Consider the following 27,562-nt stretch of genomic DNA (forward strand, 5'->3'; position numbering starts at 1 on the left):
AAGGAGAGTCTCCCAGCTTGCACCTTGGACTTTTCAAAAGAGGCCAAGAGTGCTCTCTGCTAAAAAGAAAAACCCCCTTTCTCAACACATCTTTTGCTGTCACTTGTCAACACACTATTTTTTTTTTTCTTTTTGCACTGAGAAACCAGAGCAAAACGTAGGAGTGAAATTTGTAGCTATTTAACTCAAAAACCAAAGACCAGCCAGATGGTTTAGAAGCCAACAGTGGTTGGATGACCATGACTTTTAGCTGTGTGTTTGCAAACACAAATGTATGTTACATCGTGTATTTTCACACAGAAAGTCACTGTAGCACATACAACCTTTCTACGTTCAATGCTAATCAATACCCGCCCTGTGATACATTTTTCTGCCTTCACAGAGTTAAACAGAAATCCACCAAGGGATTTAGCTAGTAGGTGGCTCCAGTGAATATATTTAAGTCAAGAAATTCTCAATACGAGATTTCTCTGGGCACGGAGCCCAAATTAGTCTTATGGAGCTCAATCTCTCATATTTATTTTCAAGTAAATTCTTTATAAATTATCATTCTATTATCCATGATATAAACTTTGAGGGGTCAATATATAAGAGAGAAAAAAGCAGAAGGCTGTGCAACTTACAACCACAATGGCAGAAAAATGGAGTTTTCATGCCAGTTAGAATATAAGAGCCAGAAGAGCAGGCGGATTTTCTGGGCTTTATGGCAGCTCAGAGTCCATCTGTTTCATCTGCTATTTGGCTGTCTGAACGGTTGGACTTTATTTCCTCTACATCATCCTGAACTTTTAAGAACAAACAAAAACTTTTAGCCAAGGATTGGGCACAGATGTGTTGCATTACATATTTAAATAGGCTTTATGTGCACCTCCTCTATAAATCTTGGATAATTTATTGTATTTGGGCTCCAGAATTCTATTTCTCTGAGTCTTCAACCTGCCAGTTCAGTGTCTAGCATAAAACAGCTATTCAAGACAAATATTGTTTATTAACACACAGACACGAAATCTGGAAAGATGGTACTGATGAACCTGTCTGTGAGGCATCAGTGGAGACACAGACATAGAGAACAGACTGTGGAGAAGGGGTTGGGGCGGGAAGAAGAGGGTGAGACGAATTGAGAGCGTTGAAACATACACACTATCATATGTAAAATTAGAGAGTCGGGAAATTTGCTGTATGACACAGTGAGCTCAAACCTGCAGCTCTGTGACAACCTAAAGGGGTGGGAGGCAGGAAGGAGGTTCAAGAGGGAGGGGACATATGTATACCTATGGCTGATTCATGCTGATGTATGGCAAAAACCAACACAGTATTGTAAAGCAATTATCCTCTAAATAAAAACAAATAAATTTTTTCAATAATAAAAAGAATACTGGATATTTGAAAGTCCCAATCAGGCCACATAAACTGCAAAAGCAAGCAAAATTATTTAGAAATAGTTCTTATTTAAAGATTTTGGCTAGTGTTTTTTAAAGTTCTAATTATTCTTGTTTGTACTAAAAACATTACTTCAACGGGTTTGATTGTATCATACAGTAAACTTTTGTTACATACAAAATATACAATATTTTTAAATTGTCCATATGATATGTATTTTATGGCAGTCCTAGAGTACTAGCCCATGCTGCATGAACTGTGTTAAATTCCTATCAAGATAGAATCATAGATCTGGAAGAAATCCCAAGTTAGCAAACGGTTCAGCCTGCTCCCATGCAGATGCACCAATCTCCTGTAAGAGGCGACGGTGGTCTCTGCACATTTAGAAATCTCTCCATAAGGCACCCTCTGAAGGGCAGAGGAAGGGAGACTCCAATAGGGCAGCCGATGGCCCACTGTTGGCTTCAAGGCTGAGTAGGTTGGACAGACTTGTCCCCAACACAGTCTCATTGGAGGAAGCCTGTGCTTGCTCCTTTTGTGGGAGAGTTTTTGCCTCATCCTAAACAGCCTGGGGTCACTGCCTGGAACCTAGGTTTACTGAATGGGGGAAACCAGGTTTGGCCCAGTGGACCAAGCTGTCCAAAAATAAGGCGCTAACTGGGGAATCGGGGCAGCTGCCAGACTAGACTTTGAGTCCTCTTACAGTCTGGGTTAGAAGGCCATGGTGGCAGACACGGCATCAGGCAGAGACAGCAGAAGGGCATGGACCACAGCAGTGGGCACACCTCCCGGACAGAGCTGCTGTTGGTGAGCCCAGCTAGCAAGCCGAGTGCACCTAGAGGCCTGTCTACAGAATACAGGCGCCCTCTCGCTGTGCCAACTGTGTTAAAACCTGTGGGATTCTAACTTACGCAGATGACTAAGTGAACATGCAGAGGTTAACGCCGTTGAAAGAAGAATTTCTTACATTTTCCGAAGGAAGTGGGGCACACGGGGGCACATGGAGAAGCACCAGGGTTGGTCAGAGCAGAAGCAGGAGTGGGAAGACCACAGACCCCAACCTCTACTGGGGTTTCCCTGGGAAAGGCAAGGTTTAGGGTCAGCTTGAATAACTCGAGCATGGGCTTCAAAGCATAGGGGCTGTCCTTGGTTGTCTGGTTCACAGCCCTGGGTTGATACAGAGCTGGGGAAATACGGGCTTGGTGTGTGAGAGTTAAATAAAGGAGGTGGTTGGGAATATGCGTTTGGGATTGGGTGGTGGCGGGGGGGGGGGGGGGGGGGGGGGAGCAGGTTGTGGCACGAATTTCACACACCCCACCCCCCACAAAAGCTGGACCACAGTGGATATGGAAACAACTTTGGCTGTTCGTCTGGCCCTGGGATGGCTGACTGCCAAGTGGACAAACACAGAATCTAAGCGTACACAATCACAACACTTTAATATACCCCATTGTTTTGCCCTTTGGGAACCTCTTTTTTCACATGTTTGTATCTATTTGGCTGCACTGCGTCTTAGTTGCAGCATGCGGGATCTAGTTCCCTGACCAGAGGCTGAACCTGGGCCTCTTGCATTGGGAGCCTGGAGGCTTAGCCACTGGACCACCAGGGAAGTCCCTTTGGGAACTTCTTTATTTTCTGGGCCTACGAGGTGATCCAGACACCTCTCACATTTCCCCGGCTCCACCCCTAGAAGCAGCCGCCTCTTCAAGGATCCTGGGTTGCTTTTATCGGAACATGGTGTTGGAAACCAAGCGGTCAACGCTGGTCCTCAGTACTGTGTCTGCAGTAGTAAGTTCTGGCCAGTGAGGTGCCATTGTTTCCAGGTCCTCTGATGAGACAAGCCAGGAAATACATGTGTGTGCATAAACCCAAGGATATACATGCATACTGCTTTTATCCGGCTGTGTCGGGTCTTGGCTGTGTTGGAGAATCTCTCGTTGCGATGCATGGACTCTCTAGTTGTGGCGTGTGGGCTCTGGAGTTGCGGTGCCCAGGCTCCAGAGCATATGGGCTTCAGCAGTCACGGCACGCACGTTTAGTTGCTCTGTGGCATGTGGCATTCTAGCTTCCCAAACAGGGATCAAACCCTGCATTGCAAGGCAGATTCCTAACCACTGGACCACCAGAGAAGTCCCACATGCACATTTCTGATTATCTGTATCTACCTATCATCTCTCTACCTATATTCAACTTCATAGTGATGCCTCCAAAACTATTTCAGAACCACGGGGTTCATTCTAGATCTCCCCCTTGCTTATTTGTAACTTTTTTTTTTTTTTTTTTTTTTGACAGTGAGAAACCTGGCTCAGGTCTACCCAAACCACCGCTGATAATAATGAATCAATTTTGAATGAAGATAGAAAACAAAGAAGCAATGTGCTCTTCATAACAACTGTCCACACTAACCACCACTCTGCTGTGATGTGGCGGAGAATGTGGGTCCTGGAGTCAGCCCCCTGGGTGTGAGTTCCAGCTTCGTCACTTGAGAGCTGTGTTGTCGGTGGACAAACCAGTTAAGCCATCTGTCTCAGCTTCCTCCCCTCTCAAAAGGATTCCGAAAGGACATAGCTCACAGGGTTGATGGAAGAGAAAAGAAGCTAATAGAAGAAAGCACTTAGAATAGAGCCTGGCTCATAGTACATGCTCAGTAATTAACTTTTTTAAAAAAGTATATACCAGAAGATTTATTTGACCAAAATCTCCAATAGCCAAAAGTGACCTGACGACTTCCAATTCTGAGTGTTTTGTAAATATGATTCGTCAATCAATCTAATACAAAAAGAAAAGTCACTTCAGTGTGGAAAATCTTCAGCGGTTTAATATTTGCTCAAGATGAATCAATGCATTCCTCTGCAGCAAACTCTTTAACCATAACTTCTCCAAATTACACATCATTCCTTTAGCGTGCTGTCATGATATCTACTTTCAATCCTCTTTTATCATTATTACTGTTTTCCACTGGACTTATTTCCTTTTCGCTGAGAAAGTTGAAATTTTTTTTTTTTTTTAAGTGAAGTCTGATCTTCCTTCAGGTCTGAAGTTTTTATTTTATTACGTACTAATCCATCACTTTAATATTCCCAATGAGAAAGCAGCACATGGGTATTAGTATGCAACCTTGACATTTTAGGAATATTTTAAATCTCTGCACTGGCAGTTTCTTTAAAAATGTAAAAAATGTCTGAAATATTTAGCCTTCGCAAAGATATAAAAGATATGTCTTGAATTTATCATTCAGATATATCTTATTTGAGCATTATAGCTGCTCTGTAGACAGCCTGTACTTTTTCCTCTAAAGTTCACAGCTATTGGTTCATAATTAAACAAGGTCTGGTATAGTCAGGCGACATCAAAATATTATAGAACTGGAGACAACATGCAAAGCCGATCACAGCAATACTTACAAAACTCACTTAGTCTAAGGAGTAACGTGGATGGAACTTATTCAAGAGAAGCTCAGGATTATTATTAAACTCACAGAATCCCCCACCCCCATCTCCAGGAGAATCTTATGCAAATCGGACCTGAATCTGCAAATCGGACTCTTTAACAAGAGCTCCAGGTCATGTTCCTCACCAGGTACATTCGGAAACACTGATTTTAATCCAAGATCCTGATTTTGTAAGGAAACTGAATCCCAGGGAAGAAGTTCCCTACCACCACCCGCCACCTCCATCCACTTACCCAGGGTTTTTGGGAAGCGCCTCCTCCTATGTTGAAAGTATGTTGAAAGTTTGGGGACAGTGAGCTGCTGCTATGCATGGCCAGTGGAGTTGCAACTGGGTACAGCTTTTCAGACAGACGGTTTGGCAATACATGTCAAAATATTAAATGTGCTTTATTTTTTGATCCTATAATTCCAGATGAAAATGGAATTTCTGAAATTGTCGCTCAGACCACTTGCATCAGAAGCAGCTTTTGAGGCTGCGGATTTCATCATCTCGTGTCAATCGACTGAGTCATACACAACCTCTGGGAGCGGGACCCTGTAGTCTGCATTTTTAACAAGGTTACCAAGAGGTGAACAAGATTCACTGAAGCTGGGAGAAATGCTGCCCTTGCAGGTGTGAGGGTCAGAGTCCTAGCCCGGGGGCAGATGGCGGCATCCACACAGAGGGGTAGTTCCTCCCACCCCACCCCCGGCATGGGACGTGGAACATCAGAGCCCAAGGAGGGTAAGAGAGGTGTGTGCTTGGATGGAGAGGAAGATGGGCAACACGAGGATGTTGTCCTCAGGGGGTGGCCCCTGATGTGGGAGCCCTCCGAGAGGAGGGGGTAGGCCAGGCATGAGGCATGCAGGCCACGTGGGGGTGGGTGGTACCATCAGGGAAGGCGCCTCTGCAGCCTTGTTGGTTACATTCCCAGGTGTTGATTACACACATAAATACAGTGAGGACAAGGAGAGTCAGTTTTCTCCCAGGTCGAGAAGGGAGTGAACAAACACGAAAAGGAAGAAGACTGGAGTGAATGCTGTGATGCTGGGTGTGACGTGAAGGAATTCCTGAGACCAAGAAAGACATATGCAGGTAAATATGTTCACTAGGAGGGCTGGGATGGCCCTCCTAGAGCGATGAGTCCACCTAAGTGCCCAAATGCCAGTTTATAAATACCGTTCCTTGCCCACAAAAAGGAACTGGGTGGGGTCCCTGGAGAAATAGCGGAGTCAGGCGCTGAGGCTGAGAAAGGATGAAAGGAGCCTGGAAAGTCTTCTTTTGCCAGACAACAAGGAAGTGCTCAAAGAAAGATGGAGCTACATCAGAGGACACAGGAAACAGACCGCAGGAGCTTGCGTCCTTGGCCAAACCTAAGACAATTTGAGCATAAAAAAAAAAAGATGGTGTAGTTGCCAAGAACTCAGGGGAGGGGAGCATGGGTACAGAGTCTGGGGAGGATGGGGGTCCTGGAGATGGTTGGTGGCGACGCTGCAGAACAGTGTGAATGCGCTGAGGGCCCCTAAACTGTACACTTAAAAATGACTAAAATAGCAAGCGCTGTATTTATTTTGGCATAAAAATGACGGAGTGGAGTATAACACACAGAATAAAAAACAGTCCATAGGTCCCTAATGATCAGAATTTTTTCTTTAAATGACAATAAGGGCAAAAAGAGATAGGAAAAGGTCTTCACATAAAATGCTGGCTGAGGGACTTTCCTGGTGGTCCAGCGGTTAAGAATCTGCCTTGCAATTCAGGGGACGTAGGTTCGATCCCAAGTTGGGGCAACTCACCCCTCAGCTAGAGAGGCCATTTGCCACAACTACTGTGCCTGATGCTCTGCAACTAGAGAAGTGCCCGTGCACCACAACAAAGAGCCAGAGCGAACATTTAAAAAATAAAACGAAAACAGAGCCAGATTTTAAAAGCTGGCTGATAAATGGAAGGGAAACACACACCATTTTGGAACCATCAATGTAATAACTGATATATGCAAGTGTGGAAAAAAGAAAGCTGAGCACAGAAGAATTGATGCTTTTGAACTGTGGTGTTGGAGAAGACTCTTGAGAGTCCCTTGCACTGCAAGGAGATCCAACCAGTCCATCCTAAAGGAGATCATTCCTGGATATTCATTGGAAGGACTAATGCCGACGCTGAAACTGCAATCCTTTGGCCACCTGATGAAAGAACTTGACTCATTTGAAAAGACCCTGATGCTGGGAAAGATTGAGGGCAGGAGGAGAAGGGGACGACAGAGGATGAGATGGTTGGATGGCATCACTGACTCAATGGACATGAGTTTGAGTGAACTCCAGGCGCTGGTGATGGACAGGGAGGCCTGGTGTGCTGCTGTCCATGGGGTCACAGAGTCAGACACGACTGAGCAACTAAACTGACTGAAGCATGGATCTTGGATAAATGTCAAATCCAGCAGGTGAGAGGTTTGTTTGGGAAAAGGATATGCACATAGTCTCCAAGTATCACCTCACAGATGGTTACTAGTTACCAAGGAGAAAAGACGCCTTTACAATGGCATCACGTACACACCTGTCAGACACCACCTTGGGTGGCTTGGTCGTGCACCGGACCGATGAGGACGTCAGAGGTCTCCTGATGTGATGACGTGGGAAGTACAAACCTAACTGTGGCATTTTCTTGACAAGACTTTTCATCTGAATCTTGAGGAAGTCATCAAAAACCAGACTGTGGGATATTCTGCAAAACTGCTAGCCTTGACTCTTCGTCACTGTCATAGAAGAATTTTTAAAGAATAAAAACTAGGAAGGGGACTTCCCTGGCAGTCCAGTGGTTAGTCTTAACCAACCACCCCTGATCCCTGAGCTAAGATCCCACGTGCCTTGGGGCCAAAAACCCAGAACATAAACAACAGAAACCGTGTTGTAACAAATTCAATAAAGTCTTTAAAAATGGTCCACATCAAAAAAAAAAAAAGTCTAAAAAAAAGAAAAAGCAGAAGGATGTTCAAGATTAAAGGAAATGAAAGAGACAGGACAATTCAGTGCCACATGACGTCCTTGACTGCATCCTGTTTTTTTCTTAAAAAAAAAAAAAAGCTATACAGGACATTTTAGGGTAATCAGGGAGATTTGGGTATGGACTGTATGTTAACTAATACTCATTATATCAATTTTAACTAGGGGGGGTTGATAATAATGCCATGGCTATAGCAGAGAATGTCATTTTTACTTTCATGTCCTTATTTTTACTTTTATTCATGGTTTAATAAAAAAAATAGATAGAGACATAAAAGTAACGTGGCAACATGTCATTATCTCCTGGTGAATCTAGAAGACAGTCTAGGTATTCATTTTATCTTGCTCTCAATTTTTCTAGTTTTCATGTTTTTCAAAATAAAAAGAATCCAACTGTCTTGGGCATGTCTCAAGAAGTGAATGGCTCCAATTTCTTATTGTTTAAATATTAAAATAACACTGTTACAACAGTAATAACAATATTCCACATATTTAAAGACAAAAACAGGAACTTCCCTGGAGGTCTTTATATGAATGAAATCTTTCTGAACAAATTATTTTGCTTCTTGCTTCTTGTTGGGGTGGTTCAGTCACCCAGTCAGGTCCTTCTGTTTGCAACCCCATGGCCTGGAGCACACCAGGCCTCCCTGTCCCTCACCACCTCCTGGAGTTTGCCCAAGTTCATGTCCACTGCATCAGTGATGCCAGCCAGCCATCTCATCCTCTGATGCCCTCTTTTCCTTCTGCCCTCAATCTTTCCCAGCATCAGCGACTTTTCCAGTAGTCAGTCAGCTGTTCGCAACAGGTGACCAAAATACAGGAGCCTTAGCTTCAGCATCAGTTCTTTTTTGTGTAGCTATAGTTTATCCTTTTATCACCGCTCTATTGTGTTGTTTAAACAAACCACATGCTATATTTATCCACTACAGTCTTTATCAGACATTTGCATGCTTCACTTTTGGGCTATTGTAAATAATAAGCCCTAAACATTCTGGTACATGGCTCTGATGCATGTATGTGTGAATTTCTCTAGGGATACACTTGGGAATGGAATCAGTAGGTCATAGGATGTGTGGATATCCTCCATTTTCTTAGATACAGCCAAAATGTGTCTGTAGCAATCTGCATTCCCACCCGTCACTGATGACAATTCCTGTTGCTCCACATACTTACCAACACCTGACATTACTACATTTAAGTTTTTGCCCATGTGGTGGCCGCATGGACAGAGGAGCCTGGTGGGCTACAGTCCATGGGGTCACAAGAGTCGGACACGACTTATTGACTAAACCACCACCACCAGCAGCTGCATGAGTATTTCTCATTGTGGTTTTAGTTTTCATTTTTCTGGCTTTTAATGATGTTGGGCACCTTTCCACATGTTTATTGGCAAAATCTATTTCTTTGAACATGCTTTATTACACAGACCTTTTTTCTCTTTATTCAATTTGAAAATCCACAAATCAAATGAATTTGGGAGATTATGTTGTAGTTAATTTCTCAAAGCCAAATCTACAGCATTGAGTCAACATCAGGAAATCAAGAACTAAGATGAAGAAAGAAGGTGAAGCGGGGAAAGAGAGGCTGATCAATAATAAGTAGAAAAGAAAGATTTTAGTGGAAAATCCAGAGGGGTAGGAAAGGAGATATAAAATTGTTTTAAAAGATAGGGATGAGGGGATACAATCCCATCGTTTGTTTTATTTCTTTATTTACTTATTGGCCCCGCTGTACAGCACTTGTGATCTCGGTTCCCCGACCAGGATTGAACCCAAGCCCCCTGCATTGGAAGCCGGGAGTCCCAGATCCCATCTTTTAAAGCTGTTTTTCATGGATTATAAAGTTGGAATGGGGGGAAAATGCAAATTAAAGATGGTAAAAGGAAAATGGAAACTCACGTTATTTTATCATGTAAAAAGAAAAAAAAGAAAGTCTACCTCACAGAGCATATAAGAGGTCCCTTCTGAGTGCCTCACACATATAAACATGTCATTTGAGCTTGGTTCCTCTGCACTAATACGACAGCTATTAAATGTTTCCTATCATTTTAGCAATCATGGGGTTTGCTCAATGTGGCTCACCATCTGCAGTGAAATAGGTAAAATCTAACCTGTTTGATGCTGCTTACTACTGAACTGGAATGACTGTTGCTGCCTAAGGTGTTGGTATCATTATTAACTGGAAGGGAAGTGGCTGTGGTAATTGAGCTTTCTGGTCTGGCCTGGCACTGGGAATTCTTAAAAGGTCATATGCCTCTCTTTTTTTTTTTCTTTTTTAAATTTTTATTTTTTGGTTGCACTAGTTGGCTCCCTGACCAGTGACTGAACCCACACCTCCTGCACTGGATCACCTGGGGAGTCCCTCATATGCCTGTCTTTTTAAGGACTGTCCAAATAATACCGTTTAGGAACTGCGGATTAGGGTTACCTATTCATAATAACTCATAGAGATAGAAATGTTATTTAACACTTCGGATGCAGAAAAGCAAAAACAAAAAAGTCACTAGCTCGATCTAGGGGAAAAAATGTTCTCTTTATTTAGAAGTTCTGGTTTATATAATCCCTGATCTCCTGGAGAGACAGGGGATATTAAAATATTAAAAACCAGTTCCTCTTGTCCTACACGTGAGTTGACTCAATAGCTTAACGATAAAGGTTATAACAATAATTCATTCAGAGATGTATTACAAGCCAGAAACGAATTCCTACACACATCCTTGAAAATGGAGACCACATTTTACAAAGAAATAAACTAAATCATATCAAATTACTGAAGAGTTCTAGGCCAAACACAGGATTACAGATGGGTTATTTAATTCTATTAGACTTGGATATTTCCTTCCCAAGACTTTGTCCCAAATCCTTGGCCCTTTACAGAATTTTCAGATGGGCAACATTCAATGATACACTCGCAGTCCTGACCTTTTGAGTCTTGACCTTTAACTCTCTCCTGGAGTATCTCTAATTTCTAAAAATCAAAGCCCATATCAGATCCCCTTTTGGACTTCCTCATTTATTTCAGCCATTTGAGTCTCTCCTGATGGCCTAAAATCTTGGAATCGGACCAGGTTCCTCCTTCTGGTCTAGTCACCTCTTAATCTAATCAGGAGCAAATTCTTGCCGGATCATTCCTTTTCATGCCCTCCTCACTTTATTTCTAATCCAGGCTTTTATCTCTCTCATACCTATACTATCACGCCAGCCTCCTAACTAGATGGCTCCAGCCAGTCTTGGGTCCTTGCATGCCAGATTCAGCCTGGAGTTTCCGGCACCCATGTCCTTCTGTAAGCCTGCTGTCCTTGCATGCTGGTCCATTTTGGAATCATATCCTCGCATCTCAACCCCATCCATTTGCCTTACCGATCATTTTCATCATGTATACTGCCTTGATGAAACCTTTCTTTCCGATAGCCCCCAGTCTCTTCATTTACTGTCTGAATGCCCCCCCCTTGACACTAAGGAAGCATACAGGAGACTGTGTTCTTTGAATTTTATGACTGGCTCCATCTCCAATGAAGTTAGCAAGAAAAAAAAAAAAAAGCTGTTTTTCATGGATTATAAAGTTGGAATGGGGAAAAATGCAAACTAAAGATGGTGAAAGGAGAATGGAACCTTATATTTTTTCATTATGTAAGAAAGAATGCAAATGAATTCCTTACAACAAGCGTCTTTTGCACCTTTTCTTCCAGTATATGTATATATACTGGATTAAAAAGAATCCTGAGCATCCTTTCGTATCAGCAAACACATTTTTACGCAAGCTTTTTAAATGCCCGCTGCGTATGGATAATGCATTTGCTTAGCCCCTTAATGACGGACACTGGCCATTTTTCCAGCTTCGTTATTATCGAGCATGCTACAATGAACATTCTTGCGTATCTAGGGGAACTATCTATAGGTAAAGTAGTAGCCCTGAGGGACTTCACTGGCAGTCCAGTGGGTGAGGATCCACCTGCCAGTATAAGGGGCAGAGCTTCTTTCCCTGGTTTGGGAAGGGTCCACACTCCTCGGGGCAACTAAGTCTATGCGCCACCGCTACTGACACCTGCCTGCACCAAGAGAGGCCGCCCCAGTGAGAAGAGCAGCAGAGAGCAGACCCCACTCTCCGCAATTGAGAAAGTCCTGGCGCCGCAACGAAGACCCAGTGCAGCCAAAACGAACTAATTTTACATATCGTAGAGCTAGGATTGCTAAATATGCATCTATACTAGACTAAAAACATGTATTTCAATTTGGATAGATATAAGGAATTCTCTGTTGAAATAATTTTCACCCTCCACTCTCGTTTTTGATACCACTCAAATTTCCTGCCACCCAGGATCTGGACATTGACATGGGAGCTTTGTTTAATGGCAGCTCCTCCCCACCGACTATCAGTATTGGAGAACATTGGAAAGCTAGGAGAAAAGGGAATTGAAGGCCAGAAAACTGGAATAATCTGGGATCTGGGGCAAGAGACAGCATCGTCCTTCTGAACTGGAACCAAATGAAATCTAAACATATCATCTATAAAACAGTGGATAATCTTCAGGTTGGTTTTATTTTTACAGATGTGAATGTAAACAAAATGAAAAGTCCTCATCTTAACCCCTAGGAATTCTCTGACGGGGTGGTACTATGTAAACTGAGTGAACTCACAACAGCAGAGTAAAACTTGATCAAGACAAAAACCCTGCAGAGGGGCGACTTTCCTATCATCTGAACTGCTTTTGTGTGGCCAAATGTTCCCTGTGCCACCCAGGAGGGGAGAAGAAGTGAGCTTGTCTCTTAAATGCTTTCGAGTTTTGTCTGTCTATTTAGGGTCCCTTTTTGAAGTCCTGGGCTTCCCTAGTGGCACAGCTGGTAAAGAATCCACCTACAATGTGGGAGACCTGGGTTCAATCCCTGGGTTGGGAAGATTCCCTGGAGAAGGGAACAGCTATCCACTCCAGAATTTTGGCCTAGAGAATTCCACGGACTGTATAGTCAGTCCACGGGGGTGGCAAAGAGTCAGACTAGACTGAGCCACTTTCACTTTCAAAGTCTTAGATTTATGGAACAATAAACAGCCATTGACAGCTGTATGCTATTTTGGATTCCTCATCCATTTTAGAAGTTGGGTAAGAATACTGACTTATCTGAAAGCTTATCAAATTTGAAATTAACTGAGAAGTATCATGTTGTAGTTTATCCCTGTGAAACAAACTAAAATGTGGCCATGGCAAAGTGTGTCACTTTTTTCTCTGATAGCAGGATGCAGACATTTTTAATATAAAACATGTTTTCTGTTTAGGGGAGGGAAGCATATCGGAAGCAAGGTTTAAAGAATGGCTTGGCTGGGTTGCCAGATGATGTTATTATTAATAGTATACCAGGACACAAATTTTGACCATGGTAATGGGCCAATTTAGAGCAGTCCAAAACAAAGCTTCTCCTTTACTCAGTAGCATGAGAGATTAGTTTTAGTCCTATCTTTTCCCCAGCATTCAGAAGTATAACCTTAAGCTTACACATTAGGATGGCCCATCTCACCTGGAATAGGGCAAAGCTTGCCCCGTGGGATCACTTCCTGATGAATGGAGTGAGGCTGAACGAGGGAGCAAGCGGGGTCTTCCCTTTGTCACCGGTGAAGCCTGACTCCCTGGGTGTACACAAGGAAGACCTAGAAAGATACAGAAAGTGAATTCATCTTGGGTGGCTACCTTCCCTGCCTCCTGCTCCCTAGGGTAGCTCCTGAGTGCAACCCTCTGGGCGCTCTAGAGTGTCTTATGGTAAAAGTTTCTACTCAGATGCTCCAGGTACGGATACAACCCCTCTAAGAACCTCGCCCGAGAAGGCAGGTCCAGTCCTCACCACGAAGCTGTTCCAAGCCCCCGAGCCTCCATCCTTACCCTGCGGGACCAACCTTCTCTTCCTTGGAGATGGACCACTGACACCCCGACGGCCTAGAGGACCAAAGGCCGTCCCCACCTCCAAGGCGGCTGCCAGACTAACGGGGGCAGCTCCGCGCCCTGGGGAACCTCAATTAACCTGACCTCCTTACCCGTGGGTGGATTCAGGAGGGGAGGCGGACGCGGCTGCAGACCCCCACCCCCACCCTGAAAGCCCTTGCTGTGCGCTGTGTCCGGCGCAAGGTGGGAAAAAGTCTACGTATAAGGCGGCAGGATTAAGCGAATTCACACCTAGTGGTGAAAGACCGATCCCCAGGGTCTTCCTTGATTCCCGCCCCCGCCCCCCACTATAAAAGCAGCTGCTCAGTAACCCGGAAGACTCTGAATGGTGGGGACGGTGGTGCAGGCCGGGCTGGAGAGGAGTTGGGGGACTGGGAGGCTCCCTCTCAGACGGAAAGGCTGGGGGGCGCAAATGCTGTGGGTCCGGGCCCTGCCAGGCCTGCTGCCCGTGACCCAGCCCAGCCCGGAGCCCGACGTCCGGGCCGACCAGGACTTAGTAGCTGCTGAATAAGTACTTGTGGAATGAGAGAAAGTCCGCGTTCCTTCCCGGACACGTCCAGGGGCCGGGCCGCCGCGGTTTCCTTCCAGCGCGCTCGCCCACACCTCCCCGGGCGGCGGCTGGGCTCGGGGCCGGGGACTTCCCGGGGCGGGGGCGGACGGAAGGGGCTGGGTGCCCGGGGCGGGCACGTCCAGCGCGGGGCCGCGCGGGCCGAGCGGACGTGGACGACGACCAGGGCGGGGTGGTCAGCGGCTTCTCCGGGTCTGGCCCGAGTCCTCCCGGCGGGGCCCCTCAGGGGCCAAGGCGGGTCGCGGCGCTCTCGGACCTCGGGACTCGCCCTCGCTGTCCGCCGCGAGGCCCGCAGGGCCCCTCGGAGCTCCCGAAGAGCCGGGCGGCCTCGCAGAGGCCCCCGGACGCGCTTTCCGGCGCCGGCGGGGCTTTTCACACTTTCTAGCCCACCCCTCGCCACGGGACCCGCCCGGGGAACCGAGAGGGGGTGCGGAGCGCCGCGCGAGGGACCCTTTTGTGCCCTCGCTGTTTGCCGGGACTTTTTGCTTCTGAAGGGAGCCTCCCCACACCCCCTTCCTCTCGGGCAAAGTCTTGTAGTTTCCCTGGAAGTCGGAAAGAGGTGGAAGGAGAGGGCTGCGGGGCGCTTTTTCGTTAGTTTTCCGACCCGAAACTCTTAAAAAATAAATAAACCCCAAGCGTTCGGCCGTAGGGAGACTTCGGGAGTCCGGAGGAAGCAGCGAGCCGTGCATTCCTCCGTCCGCCTCCCTCCCACCTGGCCCGCGGCTCCCCTCCCCCGCCGCCGCTGACGCCCGGCTCCGGCCGGCGCCCAGGCCCGCGCGCAGAGCCGCGGGAGCGGCAGGGTTAAGCCCTGGAATGTGGCGGCGAGGAATGTGCATGCAGATGAGCCGGGCGGGGGGGCGGGGCGATGGGCGGGGCTGGTCCGGAGGGGTGGTGAGGGCGGGTCAGGGGCGTGCTGAGGGGCGGACACATGCTAATCGCATGCAAATGAGGAGCCCCGTCGCCGCCTCGGCCGCCGCTCTGCCGAGCTTCCCGGATCCGAGCCCAGACGGCGGCGACTCGGGCAGCCTGGGCGCCGCGACCCTCGGCGGCCGTAGGGGGACGGGGAGGAGGAGGAAGAGGCGGAGGCTGCGGCGGCGATCGCGAGGAGGAGGAGGAGGCGGAGGAGGGTTAGCTCGCCCGCTCCGACGCAGACATGGTGGACTAATCCCCGGCGGGGCCGAGAGCAGGGTTTCCTGAGACGCCCCCAGTCCCCTCGCGTGGCCCCCGCCGCAGCCCCGCGGGCCCCCACCCCTCGCCGGCGCCCGGATCTGGGGTGCGGCGGCCGGGCCCGGGCAGTCGCGTTCCCGCCGCGTCCCGCGCCCGGTTCCCCTATGGAGGCGCCGCCCGCCGGCGAGGCCGCCGACCATGCCTAGGAGGGCCGGGAGCGGGCAGCTGCCGCTACCCCGGGGCTGGGAGGAGGCCAGGGACTACGACGGCAAGGTCTTCTACATCGATCACAACACCCGGAGGACCAGCTGGATCGACCCCCGGGACAGGTGGGCGGCCGGGCCGCGGGGCGGGCGCGGGGACCTGCCTCGGGAGCGCGGCGGCGGCTGTTGTCCGGGAGACCCGGCCGAGCGGCGGCGCCCGCGGCGCGGGGGGCGTGGGGCGCGCGGGGCGTCGCCTGCCCCCGGGGGTTGCTGCCGGGAGGGGTCCCGGGGAGGAGGCGCTGGGACCCTCCGCCCGAGCCGGGGCTGCGTCAGCCCGGCCAGGCGCCCTGGCCCGAGGGGCCCGCGGAGAGCCGCCGCAACCGGGCGCCCCCTTGGCCACTACCTACCCGAGCGCCCCGGGACCTTGAGACGCTCGGGGCGCGGAGGCGAGGGTGGGATCGATGCCCTGGGCGAGCGCTGTGTCCGATTAACGGACCCAGAAGGGCCACCTGAGCCCTGCTCGGAGCCCGCCTCCGCCCGCAGTTGACCAGATGGAGGCTGGAGGGCACATTCGGCCTGGGTGGCGGGGCGGGGCCCGGGGCCTCCCAGAGGAGCAAGGCCCGAGCGCCAGGTGGGGGGTCACCCACTGGCTAGGCCACCTGTGGCATCTCTGAGGGCCGTTCTTGGCTTCCAGCCTCGAGTGCACTTCTTGACCCGGGGCGCGCCCGCAAGAAGGCCGGAGGCCCGGGGCGTGGAGGGGGTCCGGGCGCCCTTCCCTGCTGGACCCGGCTGGTGGGTGCAATTGACTTTGCCCCTCAGATTCTGGACACGCTTGTTTGGGGGTTTGCTGCCTGGCGTTTATCTTCACCTGAATACTTGAACTGCCTCCCAGATCTTGAAAAGACAGATTCTGTTTTGAAATAAGAAGTGGTGACATGAACCGTAGAACTGAACCTTGGTTATTGAGGAATTGGCGGACTTGAGCTTAGCATGTGTTCCTGTAAGTTTTTAACACACTTTTTATTCCTGCTCAGAAGCAAAGAGGAAAAACATGACATTCTAAGAAGTTTAAGAGCTGAAGTTTAGGTGAATGTTCACAAACATTGTTTCTCTCTTCCATCTTTCTTTTCACCCTGAAAAAGAAAATGTCTCACAGTTAGATTTTTAGAAGAATCATAGGAAAGATTTCTAATAGTAAATTTATAAACTGTCTATTAAGGAAATATTCCTACTTATAAATTTAAATAGTATACTGTTAGGGAAAATTCCAAATCTTGGATGGTTATCATTTCTGAATTTTCTTTCCACCTTTGTGTGTTATTCTTACTTTATGTTCTCAGTTACTTTTATCCTAAGAATATTGTTTTTGAATGCTATTAAAGAGCAGTTATAAGAAAGTCACAAGTGGCATTATAAATTTATGGAGCAGTCCTTGTTAAATTATCCATGAAGGTATCAGTTTAGGTTTCCCTCTTGAAATGAGAAAAGACACCTGTGCTGAGGTCGTGTCTTGCTCCACCCTGGTTGCCTGTTACTGGCTTGATGAAAGTTATGACAAGCATCACACCTTCACAGTCTCTCCAGGCGTGTTAGCTGTTGTCATAAACTTCACGCTCCAAGCCAGTTATTGCACTTTGAAACTACTTAACAGATAGTAAATGTCAGTGATGATGGTGTGCACCCAACAGTGGCTTTTAAGGCACCTGTATAAATACTTGACTTTAATAGTCGTAGGGTCATTCTTTCTGCTTTCTGATACTTGGAGTTTCAGGTTATTGAAATTTCAATGCATTCTTGAAATATTTAGGCATTTGAGGTTCTCTTCTGCTTCAGTTTACATGGTTTGTTAATATCATCTCTCTTGTGTTTACTAATAAGGACTACAAGACTAGGTAATGCCTGGGTAAAGCAAATAGAAAGTGAAGTAAAATTATATGGCTTGGCTTATCTTTATCACCACTTCTTAAACAAGTTAAGCATGTCTTTTATTTTAAATTGTTAATGGATTAACAATTATCATGAACTCTGTTTTCAGGAAATGTGTAACCACTTCATTTGATGGGGACAGTTTTGACTAAGGTGATTTGTTATTATTCCACTTTTTCTTGAAGCTGTTGTACCTTTAAGTATTTGTAAATCTGACTGCTTATAAATATTTCTGGATATCAATAATAAGAGTTTTAAAGATATTCTGCAAGATCAGAGTCAGAGCTGATATACTCAGTTTAAATCTGGTTGTATTTTCTTTTAGGGCAGTGAAGTGTCTATATGGTCTTGCTCACTAGTGTAGAAGATGGTCGGAGATGTTATTTGAAGGAAGCTGTGGGCAGTTTTGTTACACACTTACCAAACATGGGCAGAGGTGTCATACAGGTCAATTGGAGTGTGCCCCTTCTTTTTACAGGATCAAATGAGAAATCCTGGAAGAAAAGTGACTTGATAAACTGTGGGTCTGCAGTACTTTTTAACTTTTAAAGCCATTATGATTATTTACCCATATTTATGTTCAGAAAAATAATTTTGTGTTTTTTATGGTCTACCAGAATCTGTAAGGTATTTCTGACTGCATAGGTAATTATGCAGATATCTTGGAGGAAGAATGGGGGATTTCATAGGAACATAATTTTATTAAATCAATGGTGATTTTAACATATTGCAGTATTGTTTTAAATGCTTTTAAGCTTTTGGAGGTCGATGACAATGCAGACTCTGCTGTGGCATGATCAGAGCTCTCATTGCTCCACCTTTATTAGCTGGAAAAAAGCTCAGATGAGTATCTGAACCCCTCTGAAGCTGCCTTTTCACCTCTGAAATGAAGGTCATACCACCTGCCCCATAGGGGTATCTTGGGTGCCCACGATGAGGGCCCAGCCAAAGAGGAGTAGTTGGAGTGTTGTCGTTCTAGTTCAGGAACCCACTGGTCGCTCAGGGCAGCCCTGGAAAGAACAGATGTTCTGACACACATTTTCTCAGTGTTTATTGTGTGGTAGCCTCCGCACTAAGCTCTTTAACTGGGATCTCATTTTATCCTGCCAGTCATCCTGAGAGGTGGGTGTCGTTCTTCCAGTTACAGTTGGGGAAATGGAGTCACAGGGACTGTTGCTATGACACATGGAGTGGGAATTTGCAGCCACAGAACCCGACTGGAGAGTCTGTGTCCGCTGTCATCCCTCTGGACTTACTGGACATCTGGGCATGCTCAAGGGTCTTTGCGTGGCAGACAACCTCTTTGCCTAAGGTTGATTTTTTCGGCTGATTGACAGTCTTTTTTCTTTTTTACTTTCATATAATTTTTTTCCATTCTGTACAGTTTTTAAGTGTTGCTTCCATGTATAGTTAATACACAGTATTGCCCATATTCCCCATGTTCTACGGTACCTCTGTCAGCCTGTCTTACATCAGTAGTTTATACCTTTCACTCTCTCAGCTCTGTGTTGCCACCCCTCCACGCTGGTAACCACCAGTTTGTTTCTGTGAGTCTGCTTCTTTTATGTTGTAGTCACTAGTTTGTTGTATTTTTTTAGATCCCATGTATAAGTGATATCATATAGTATTTATCTTTCTCTATCTGACTTATTTCACTTAGTGAAATACCCTCCAAGTCCATCCACATTGCTGCAAATGGCAAAATTTTGTTCTTTTTTATGGCTGAGTCATAGTTCATTATATATATACATACATATGTATATATATATATATATATATATATATACACACACCACGTCATCTTTGTCGATTCATCTGTTGATGGACACTTAAGTTATTTTCACATGACCCATTTTTCTTGGTCTTAAGAGGATCCTGTCAACTATGTAGGATTCTCTGATGCCTGAGCTCGCCACACAGGGTGAATGCCTTGGGATGTGGGCTGGGGACCCGTCAGGCTGACCCCACTGAACCACAGAGCTGGTCCAGCTAGAACTTAGCAGTTCAATGTTCTCTTGAGCACGTTAGAAGTTCAGTTTGGGGAAGAGTTAAGGGCTCCATATCAATGTGAATAGATTACAGTTTTACTGTAACAACCCTGACTTTGCCCTTCCTCTCCCCTTCCCCGAGTCCCCGGGGAAAACTTCTCCTCCGTGTCCATGATTCCTTGGCAACCCGCCCCACCCCAAGTGGACCAACTGTTCTTTTGCAAGTCTGACCCTCACTTACCTCTTATTTTGCTCAACATAGGCCCCCTTTGACCACACCAAATGGTGTTTATGGTGGGCCATAGATCATGGCCAAATGGCCCGGTGCTTTAAAAAAAAAAGCTAGTCCACGTTTTCTCCTATTCAATGAAGGAGAAAAAGGTGGAATGTTGGATTTATTTGCCTCTTGGAGGAGTAGATGGCTAAGGCAAACAGGCATCAGGGCCAGGATGAGTGGTTTTACAAACTCCCAGGGGAATTCTGTTCATTTTCTGTCCTCGAATTGGATGTTACAGTAACTTTGTCTCATTGAACTTAAAAGATTTATCACCACATAAAGCGACTTGGTAAAGAACCCGCTTGCAAATGCAGGAGACTAAGAACTCAGATTCGATCCCTGGGTCGGGAAGATCCCTTGGAGGAGGGCACAGCAACCCACTCCAGCGTTCTTGCCTGAAGAATCCCATGGACAGAGGAGCCTGGCGGGCTACGGTCCATGGGGTCACAAAGAGTCGGACACGACTAAAGCGACTTAGCACGCATGCAGGCAAAGCCACTTTACGTTAAAACGGGTTGATGGGCCACAATCTTTGGTTTATGGCTCGCGTCAGATGTCGAGCAACTTGTGCTTTCTGACTGGTGGGGAAAAATCCTGGGGATTGGGAGCGGGGTATAGGAAGAGGATGTCAGCTGGGTATCACCAGCGTCTAAGTTACCTTTGGCTCTCCACACCCGGCCTAACCAGCACCTGGTTAGGCTCTGTGGAAACTCTATGTTATCTTTCTTTCAAAGTCAAAGCAAGTAATTTTTCTCAACTTACTGCTAGAGTGTGAATTCTTCAATATTACTCTCTTTGTCCTTTGTATCTGGTAGGTGCTAAATGAACATTGGTTCTGTTGTTGTGTAGTCGCTAAGTCATGTCAGACTAATTTGCGACCCCATGGACTATAGCCCACCAGGCTCCTCTGTCCATGGGATTTCCCAGGCAAGAACACTGGAGTGGGTTGCCATGCCCTCCTCCAGGGGATCTTCCCAACCCAAGGCTTGAACCAGCATTGCCTGTGTTGCCAGGCAGATTCTTTACCACTGAGCCACCTGGGGAGCTTGATGAAGAAAGTTTGTCAAGTTAATGAAAGAATGCAAGTGGAGCCACTCTCGTTTCCAGTTTCTTATTGTTGGGTTTTCAAAAACTATACCCATAACCACCAACAACCAGAGACAATTGATTTTCCAGTTAGATTAAAAATAATGAGAACATTAAGCCTCTGCGTTTTGACTAACAGCATAAATATGTGAATTACTTATGAGAGCAAAGAACAGAAAATCAGCCCCAACTGTCTTGATCACAGTCGCCCTTGTCATAGATGGCTGGGGATTGTCCCTCTCCGGGCCTTGTCCAACTCTGAGTGCCAGAGTGCTTACTGTGATTTGAGTGATTATGGTATTTGAAGTGTGGAGAGGTTCTTAGAAGAAGGTTTTTTTTCTTTTTTTTTTTAATCTCTCTGGGAAGCCCTAATTTAAATATAACTGTGCTGTCCTCCAAAAGTTCCCAGCAGAAATACTTCTTGTTTTCAACAGTTGGCTGTGACGCTTGCTGGAGTGAGCTGTGGTTGCTGAGTACACAACTGAGATTTCTCCCCTGAATTTTACTGGTCCATAGATTGCAGTTTAATTTTGTTAGAACTCTCAGGACAAGAATTGCCTTTTCCAAGAAAGACTATTATTTATGAATAGGCAATTGGTTGATTTTTAGCAACAAATTACTTAAGTTGTGAGCTACATAATCAGACACTATGATACATGGCCTGCAAGCCAAGATCTCACTTTTCTGTGGGTGAGCTCTGGTGGGTCGTGCTCCACCTGCCTCTGGGGCTTGGACATGTTGCCCTACGGATGGCACGTGGGTAGTTTTTCTGCGTGGACGTCTGTAGGAAAACCATGTCCCCGCTGTAGAGGAGTGTAGCCAGCCTCGTGGAGCCGAGGTAGGACTTGAACTGCTCTAGCCCTGATACAGTGTAGATCCCTAGAGACTTGGCCCTGGTCCTGTGTACCGCCCTGGTCCCATGAACTGGACTGAAACTGGTTGAACTGATTTCCTATTTGAATTTTGGGCTGATTTCTTCATCCATTTCTAAAGCTCTTTTAATTGGAAAAATCACCACAGAAATATAAAGAAAAGGAAAGGGATTTTTAAAGGCACGGAAACAGTGGCTGACTTTATATTTTTGGTCTCCAAAATCATTGCAGATGGTGATTACAGCCATGAAATTAAAAGACACTTACTCCTTGGAAGGAAAGTTATGACCAACCTAGACAGCATATTAAAAAGCAGAGACATTTCTTTGTCAACAAAGGTCTGTCTAGTCAAGGCTATGGTTTTCCCAATAGTCATGTATGGATGTGAGAGTTGGACTATAGAGAAGGCAGAGTGCAGAAAAATTGATACTTTTGAACTGTGGTGTTGGGACTGCAAGGGACTGCAAGGAGATACAACCAGTCCATTCTGAAGGAAATCAGTCCTAGGTGTTCATTGGAAGGACTGATGTTGAATCTGAAACTCCAATATTTTGGCCACCTGATGTGAAGAGCTGACTCATTGGAAAAGACCCTGATGTTGGGAAAGACTGAGGGCAGGAGGAGAAGGGGACGACAGAGGATGAGATGGTTAGATGGCATCACCGACTCAATGGACATGAGTTTGGGTAAACTCCGGGAGTTGGTGATGGACAGGGAGGCCTGGTGTCCATGGGGTTACAAAGAGTCGGACATGACTGAACAACTAAACTGAACTGACTATGTATGTAAGTTGTAGGTAAAAATGATTCCCCAAATATATAGCTTCAGAATGTTTTCAGTGTCTTTAGTGGGTTTTTTTCCCCAGCTATTTATTTTTTACTGCGATAAAAACATCACATAAAATTAGCCATTTTAAAGTGCACAGTTCAGAGGTTGTTTTTTTTTTTTCTTTTAGTGTGTTCATAGTGTTGTGCAACTGTGATCATTATGTGATTCCTGAACATTTTTATCACCTCAAAGAGAAACCTGGTACCCATTAAGAGTTCAGTCCCCATTCTTCCTCCACCCCGATGCCTTTGGAAACCCCTAATCTCCTTTCTGTCTCTATGTTTTTGCCTAACTGGGCCTTATAAATGGAGAAATGCAGTATATTTCCTTATGTGTCTGGCTTCTCATGTTTAGCATGAGGTTTTCAAGATTCATTCACGTTGTAGCCCGTACCAGCGTTTCATTCCTCTTTGTGACTTTGAATAATATTCCATTGTGTGGATATACCACACTTTGTTTACCCATGCGTCAGCTATTGGGCATTTGTATTGTTTCTGCTTTCTGGCTACTATGAATAAACACTGCCATGAGCATTTGTGCATGATTTTTATATGACTATATGTCTTTCATTCTCTTGGATAAAATACCTAGACGTGGAACTGCCGGGTTATGTGTTAATCGTATGTTTGACTTCATGAGGAACTGCCAGACTCTTTTTCCACAGCGGCTGCATCATTTTCACTTCTTCCAGCAGTGTGTGAGTGTTCAAGTTTCTCCACATCCTTACCAATGCTTGGTTTTTGTTTTTTTTTTGAACATTTCTAGTGGACATGAGCTAGTAGAGTTAGTATCTTACTGTAAATTTTTTTTTCTTTTTGGCCACACCTCACCGCATATGGGATCTTAGTTCCCCAACCAGGGATGAAACCCATGCCCCCTGCCTTGCAAGCATGGAATCTTAACCACTGGACCGTTGGGGGAATTTCCTTACTGAGGTTTTGATTTGCATTTCCCTCCGTGTTTTGATAGTCTGGATATGACCCAAGTTTTCTCCTTGTATCCTAGCCTTTTAGCCTTTGCTACTGTACCCACCTTTTTGTGTCTCCCAACAGGCAGAGGAAGAAGAGTTAGGGTGAATTAAAAGTAGAAAATACTGATAAGGTACATATTAATTTTTTGTCTTCATCTTGGATAAGATATTCTAAGAGACATAGATGTGAATTGCATAGATAATGAATCATAATCTGTGTGTATGTAAACAGCCAGCTTATTCGATGATTTGATGTTTAGAAGCTTTAAACTAGTAATATATGGTAAGAATTAAAATCGTTTAAAAAAAAAAAAGGCAGTTAGAGGAAATGTGCCGCCAAAGCTTCAGCCAGGTGATTGAGGTGAATGTCCACAGTGATAAGTCATGTTGAGGTACCACTGATACGATGTGATGGTCACTTTTTCTCGGTGGTCTTTCTCCCAGAAAACCAGTCTAATCATGAGGAAAACACCAACCAAATCTCCATAGAGGGCATTTCATAAACTATCTGACTAGTATTCCTTAAAACAAGGCATGTCTGAGAAGCTGTCCCAGCCTAGGAAGGCCGGATGAATATGCAGCAGGGTGTCACGATGGGATCCTGGGGCAGAAAAAGGACACCACATTAAAGCTAAGGGAACCTGCATCTTAGGTAATAACAGTGTATCAGTATTGGTTCACGGATTTGAAAAGCTTAACCGTGGGGGAAACTGAGAGTGGGATGTATGGAAACTCTGTACCAACTGTTTGCTTTCTGTAAATCTAAAACTGTTCTAAAAAATTTTAGTTTACTTTTTAAAAAATTACAGAAAAACACGCAAAACAGTTGGAAGTGTTTTTCTTTCGTCAAAGTGTGACCATACTATATAATTATGGTTTTTTAGTATACTTGAAAAGCAGGGTGGGCCAACTATGGCCCAAGGGCCAAATCCCAGACCACAGCCTTCTTTTTGTGGAGCCTTCTAGCTGAGAATGGGTCTTACATCATTAAAGGGTTGTAAGAAACAAAAACAAAGAAGAATATGTGTCCGAGATTGTACGTGGCCCACAAAGCCTTAAATATTTACTCTCTGGCCCTTTTCAGAAGAAGTTTGCCAACCTCTGATGTCAAGTGAAATGAGAAAGCCTTAAAAATATTTTATGCGTGCGTGCATGCTCAGTTGTTCCAGTCGTGTCCAACTCTTCGTGAGCCCGTGGACTGCAGCCCGCCAGGCTCCTCTCTCCATGGGATTCCCAGGCAAGAATACTGGAGTGGGTTGCCGTTTCCTTCTCCAGGGGATCTTCTCAATCCAGACATGGAACCCACGTCTCCTGCATTTGGCGAGCAAATTCTTTATCACCGCTGAGCTATTAGGAAAGCCCAAAATATTTTATACAAACACTTGAAAGAAATATTAGTCTTTTATGATAGGGTGGAATGTTTATCAGTGGTCATTGACCATTGATTTCACAAATAATTTGGACTCTAGGCACTGTTGTATAAAAATAAATCAGACATGGATGCTGAATCAGAGGAAATGCCTTGTTTCTCTTACTGCTTTTCTTCCAATGACATACAGCACACTCCTGAAAGTTTTCCAGACCTGTTCTTGCCTGTCTTAGCTGGAATTGTACACTGGGACAGGAGAGAAACAGGCAGAAGAAAACTCCACAGACTCTTGGAAGTACCCCAGTTGTTTGTGTCCAGTTTACTCTTGGAAGTATAAACATTACAGTGATCTGTGTTGATCATTGGAAGGGCTGACTTTCCCAGGGACATCTTGATAGTGTTTGTAAAGCACAGAGTTGGTGATGATGATCAAATAGAAAATACTTGTGTGTATTCTCTTCACAAAGCTTTCACAAGTGCAGTTGTTGCAAAGATGCTGTGAAGGGCTAAAATCATTTTCCTCTGCAGATAATTTTTCTGACACTATTAACCCCGATGTCAGTAAAGAAATCACAGTTCTGAGAAGACAGCAGTGAGTGGCACTGGAATCAAGGCCCACCGGGAGGTCCCAGTGGAGAATCTGAGCAGAGATGTTCACTTAACCAGCTTCGGTCTCGGGGGAAGGGGCTGGGGGGAGCAGAGTAGGAGATTTACTTTTAAAGAAATGTAGACATTATTTTGAGGGCTTCCCTGGCGGGTCAGACAGTAAAGAATCTGCCTGCAAAGCAGAAGACCCAGGTTTGATCCCTGGGTCAGGAAGATCCTCTGGAGGAGGGCATGGCAACCCACTCCAGGATTCTTGCCCATGGACAGAGGAGCCTGGCGGGCTACAGTCTATGGAGTCGCAGAGTCAGACACAACCAACCGACTTAGTACTTTGACACTTTCAGACATTATTTTGACTAAATAGTCACTTTCAGCCAAGTAAATGTCCCTGTTTTTTGGGGGAAATGAGTGTGTCAGGAGTGGGCAGGCAGAGAGCCTTTGCTAGAGTCCATTTGTGTTGTGTTTTCTCACAGGCTCCAACGTGAGTACCGACAGTTTGCGTTGTAGGCAAGGTTGACCTAGAGAGATTTGTGCTACAAACTCCTGATGAAAATTCTGACTTAATGAGAGACCAGAAATTACTTGACTGATACCACTCCATTGTATGCGAGGGTGGTTTCGTTAAGCGGCCCTGTTAACTCAAATCAAATGTAAAGCATGGTAGATAATGTTTACTCTCAAAGGTTTGAAGAGCACACCGGTTCACTTAATGCAAAACTTTACAGTTTTCCTTTGTGTTGTGGTTTTAAATAGGAATGAATTGAAATGCCAGGCTTTTTTTTTTTTTCTGTGAAATTATGGCCTGAGGATAAGAACGCGCCATCTGTGTGAAAATCCGGAGGAAGAGTCCGAAGCGGAGGAACAGGTTAGATTCCTAGCCCTCCTGCCTAGTATAATATCTGCTAGGAATGTGTGGCTATTTAAATCAATCAGAATTAAATAAAGTTAAATATTTAGTTCCTCACTAAATATTTAATCTCACTAGCCGAATGCTAAGTGCCCAGTAGCCAAGTGTACAGATAGAGAGCATTTCTGCCAGTGCAGAAAGCGCTGTCAGACTGCACTGTCCTAAAGTGCTAGGGAGGTTGCTGGATTCGGGGAACTGAAAGAGCCCGTGTGGCTGCAGTGCAGAGATGGGGAAAGAAGGAACTCAAGAGAGGAGGCATAGAGGTAAAAAGGGTGTCTGATCAGGGATGCCTTGTACACCATCAACATTTTAAGGGCATCTGGGGGCCATTGGAGAGTTTTTGGTTGAATGGAGCAGTGATGGGGCTTGTGTGTGTGTGTGTGTGTGTGTGTGTGTGTGTGTGTGTGTGTGTGTATGCCCATTTTTTTAAAAGAGATCATTATGGAGAAGGAATCACAGCAGCTATTGCAGTCGTGTAATCTAGGTGAGAAACAATCAGATCTTGAACTGGAATGATGGCTTTGGCAATGGATTGGAGATTGTTTTTTCAGGTGAAAGTGAAAGAACTTACATGTACTGGTGGGGAAAGACCGTGGAGGGCTTCCCTGGCGGCTCAGACGGTAAAGAATCTGCCTGCAATTCAGGAGTCCCGGGTTCAGTCCCTGGGTCGGAAAGATCCCCTGGAGAAGGGAAGGCTACCCATTCCAGTATTCTTGCCTGGAGAATCCCGGGGACAGAGGAGCCTGGTGGGCTACAGTCCTTTGGGTCACACAACTGAGCAACTAACAATAAGGACCGAGGAAGGAATACGGTTGGTTGGCATCCACTGCATCAGTGGCTCCAGAGTTCTGTTGCAGATTTATTGGTCTGAGATGGTTGTTAAGACATGTACATGGAGACATCGAATAGGCAGCTGGATGTAGAGTCTGGAGTTCGGGAGACAGCTCCAGAGCTGGAGGCGCTAAACTCAGGGATACATAGCTAGTGTTTCAGAATTGTGGGATGGAGTGAGACTCTTGGGAATGCAGGAAAAGAAGAGGTCCCAGGACTGAGCCTTGA

The 27,562-nt window shown here is 45.8% G+C and overlaps 1 protein-coding gene and 1 long non-coding RNA gene across 2 annotated transcripts in view; one reads left to right on the forward strand and one right to left on the reverse strand.

Annotated features, from left to right (window-relative positions):
- Positions 1 to 4,116: 4,116 nt before the first annotated feature.
- Positions 4,117 to 14,379, reverse strand: LOC106990149 (uncharacterized). Its single transcript, XR_001436767.4, has 4 exons — positions 14,252 to 14,379; positions 13,318 to 13,447; positions 7,362 to 7,560; positions 4,117 to 6,184 (listed from the first exon to the last, which is right to left on the reverse strand). It is a non-coding gene; the product is annotated as an uncharacterized LOC106990149 (long non-coding RNA).
- A 908-nt stretch (positions 14,380 to 15,287) lies between these two features.
- The window catches only part of WWC2 (WW and C2 domain containing 2), a 148,066-nt gene continuing 135,791 nt past the window's right edge, over positions 15,288 to 27,562 (forward strand). The window contains exon 1 of the mRNA XM_027962647.2: positions 15,288 to 15,800. Coding sequence (XP_027818448.1) covers positions 15,670 to 15,800 — 131 coding nt within the window. The 5' untranslated portion in view covers positions 15,288 to 15,669. The remainder of the gene's footprint in view (positions 15,801 to 27,562) is intronic.

This window comes from Ovis aries, chromosome 26, assembly GCF_016772045.2.
Source record: "Ovis aries strain OAR_USU_Benz2616 breed Rambouillet chromosome 26, ARS-UI_Ramb_v3.0, whole genome shotgun sequence".
Classification (NCBI taxonomy): domain Eukaryota; kingdom Metazoa; phylum Chordata; class Mammalia; order Artiodactyla; family Bovidae; genus Ovis; species Ovis aries.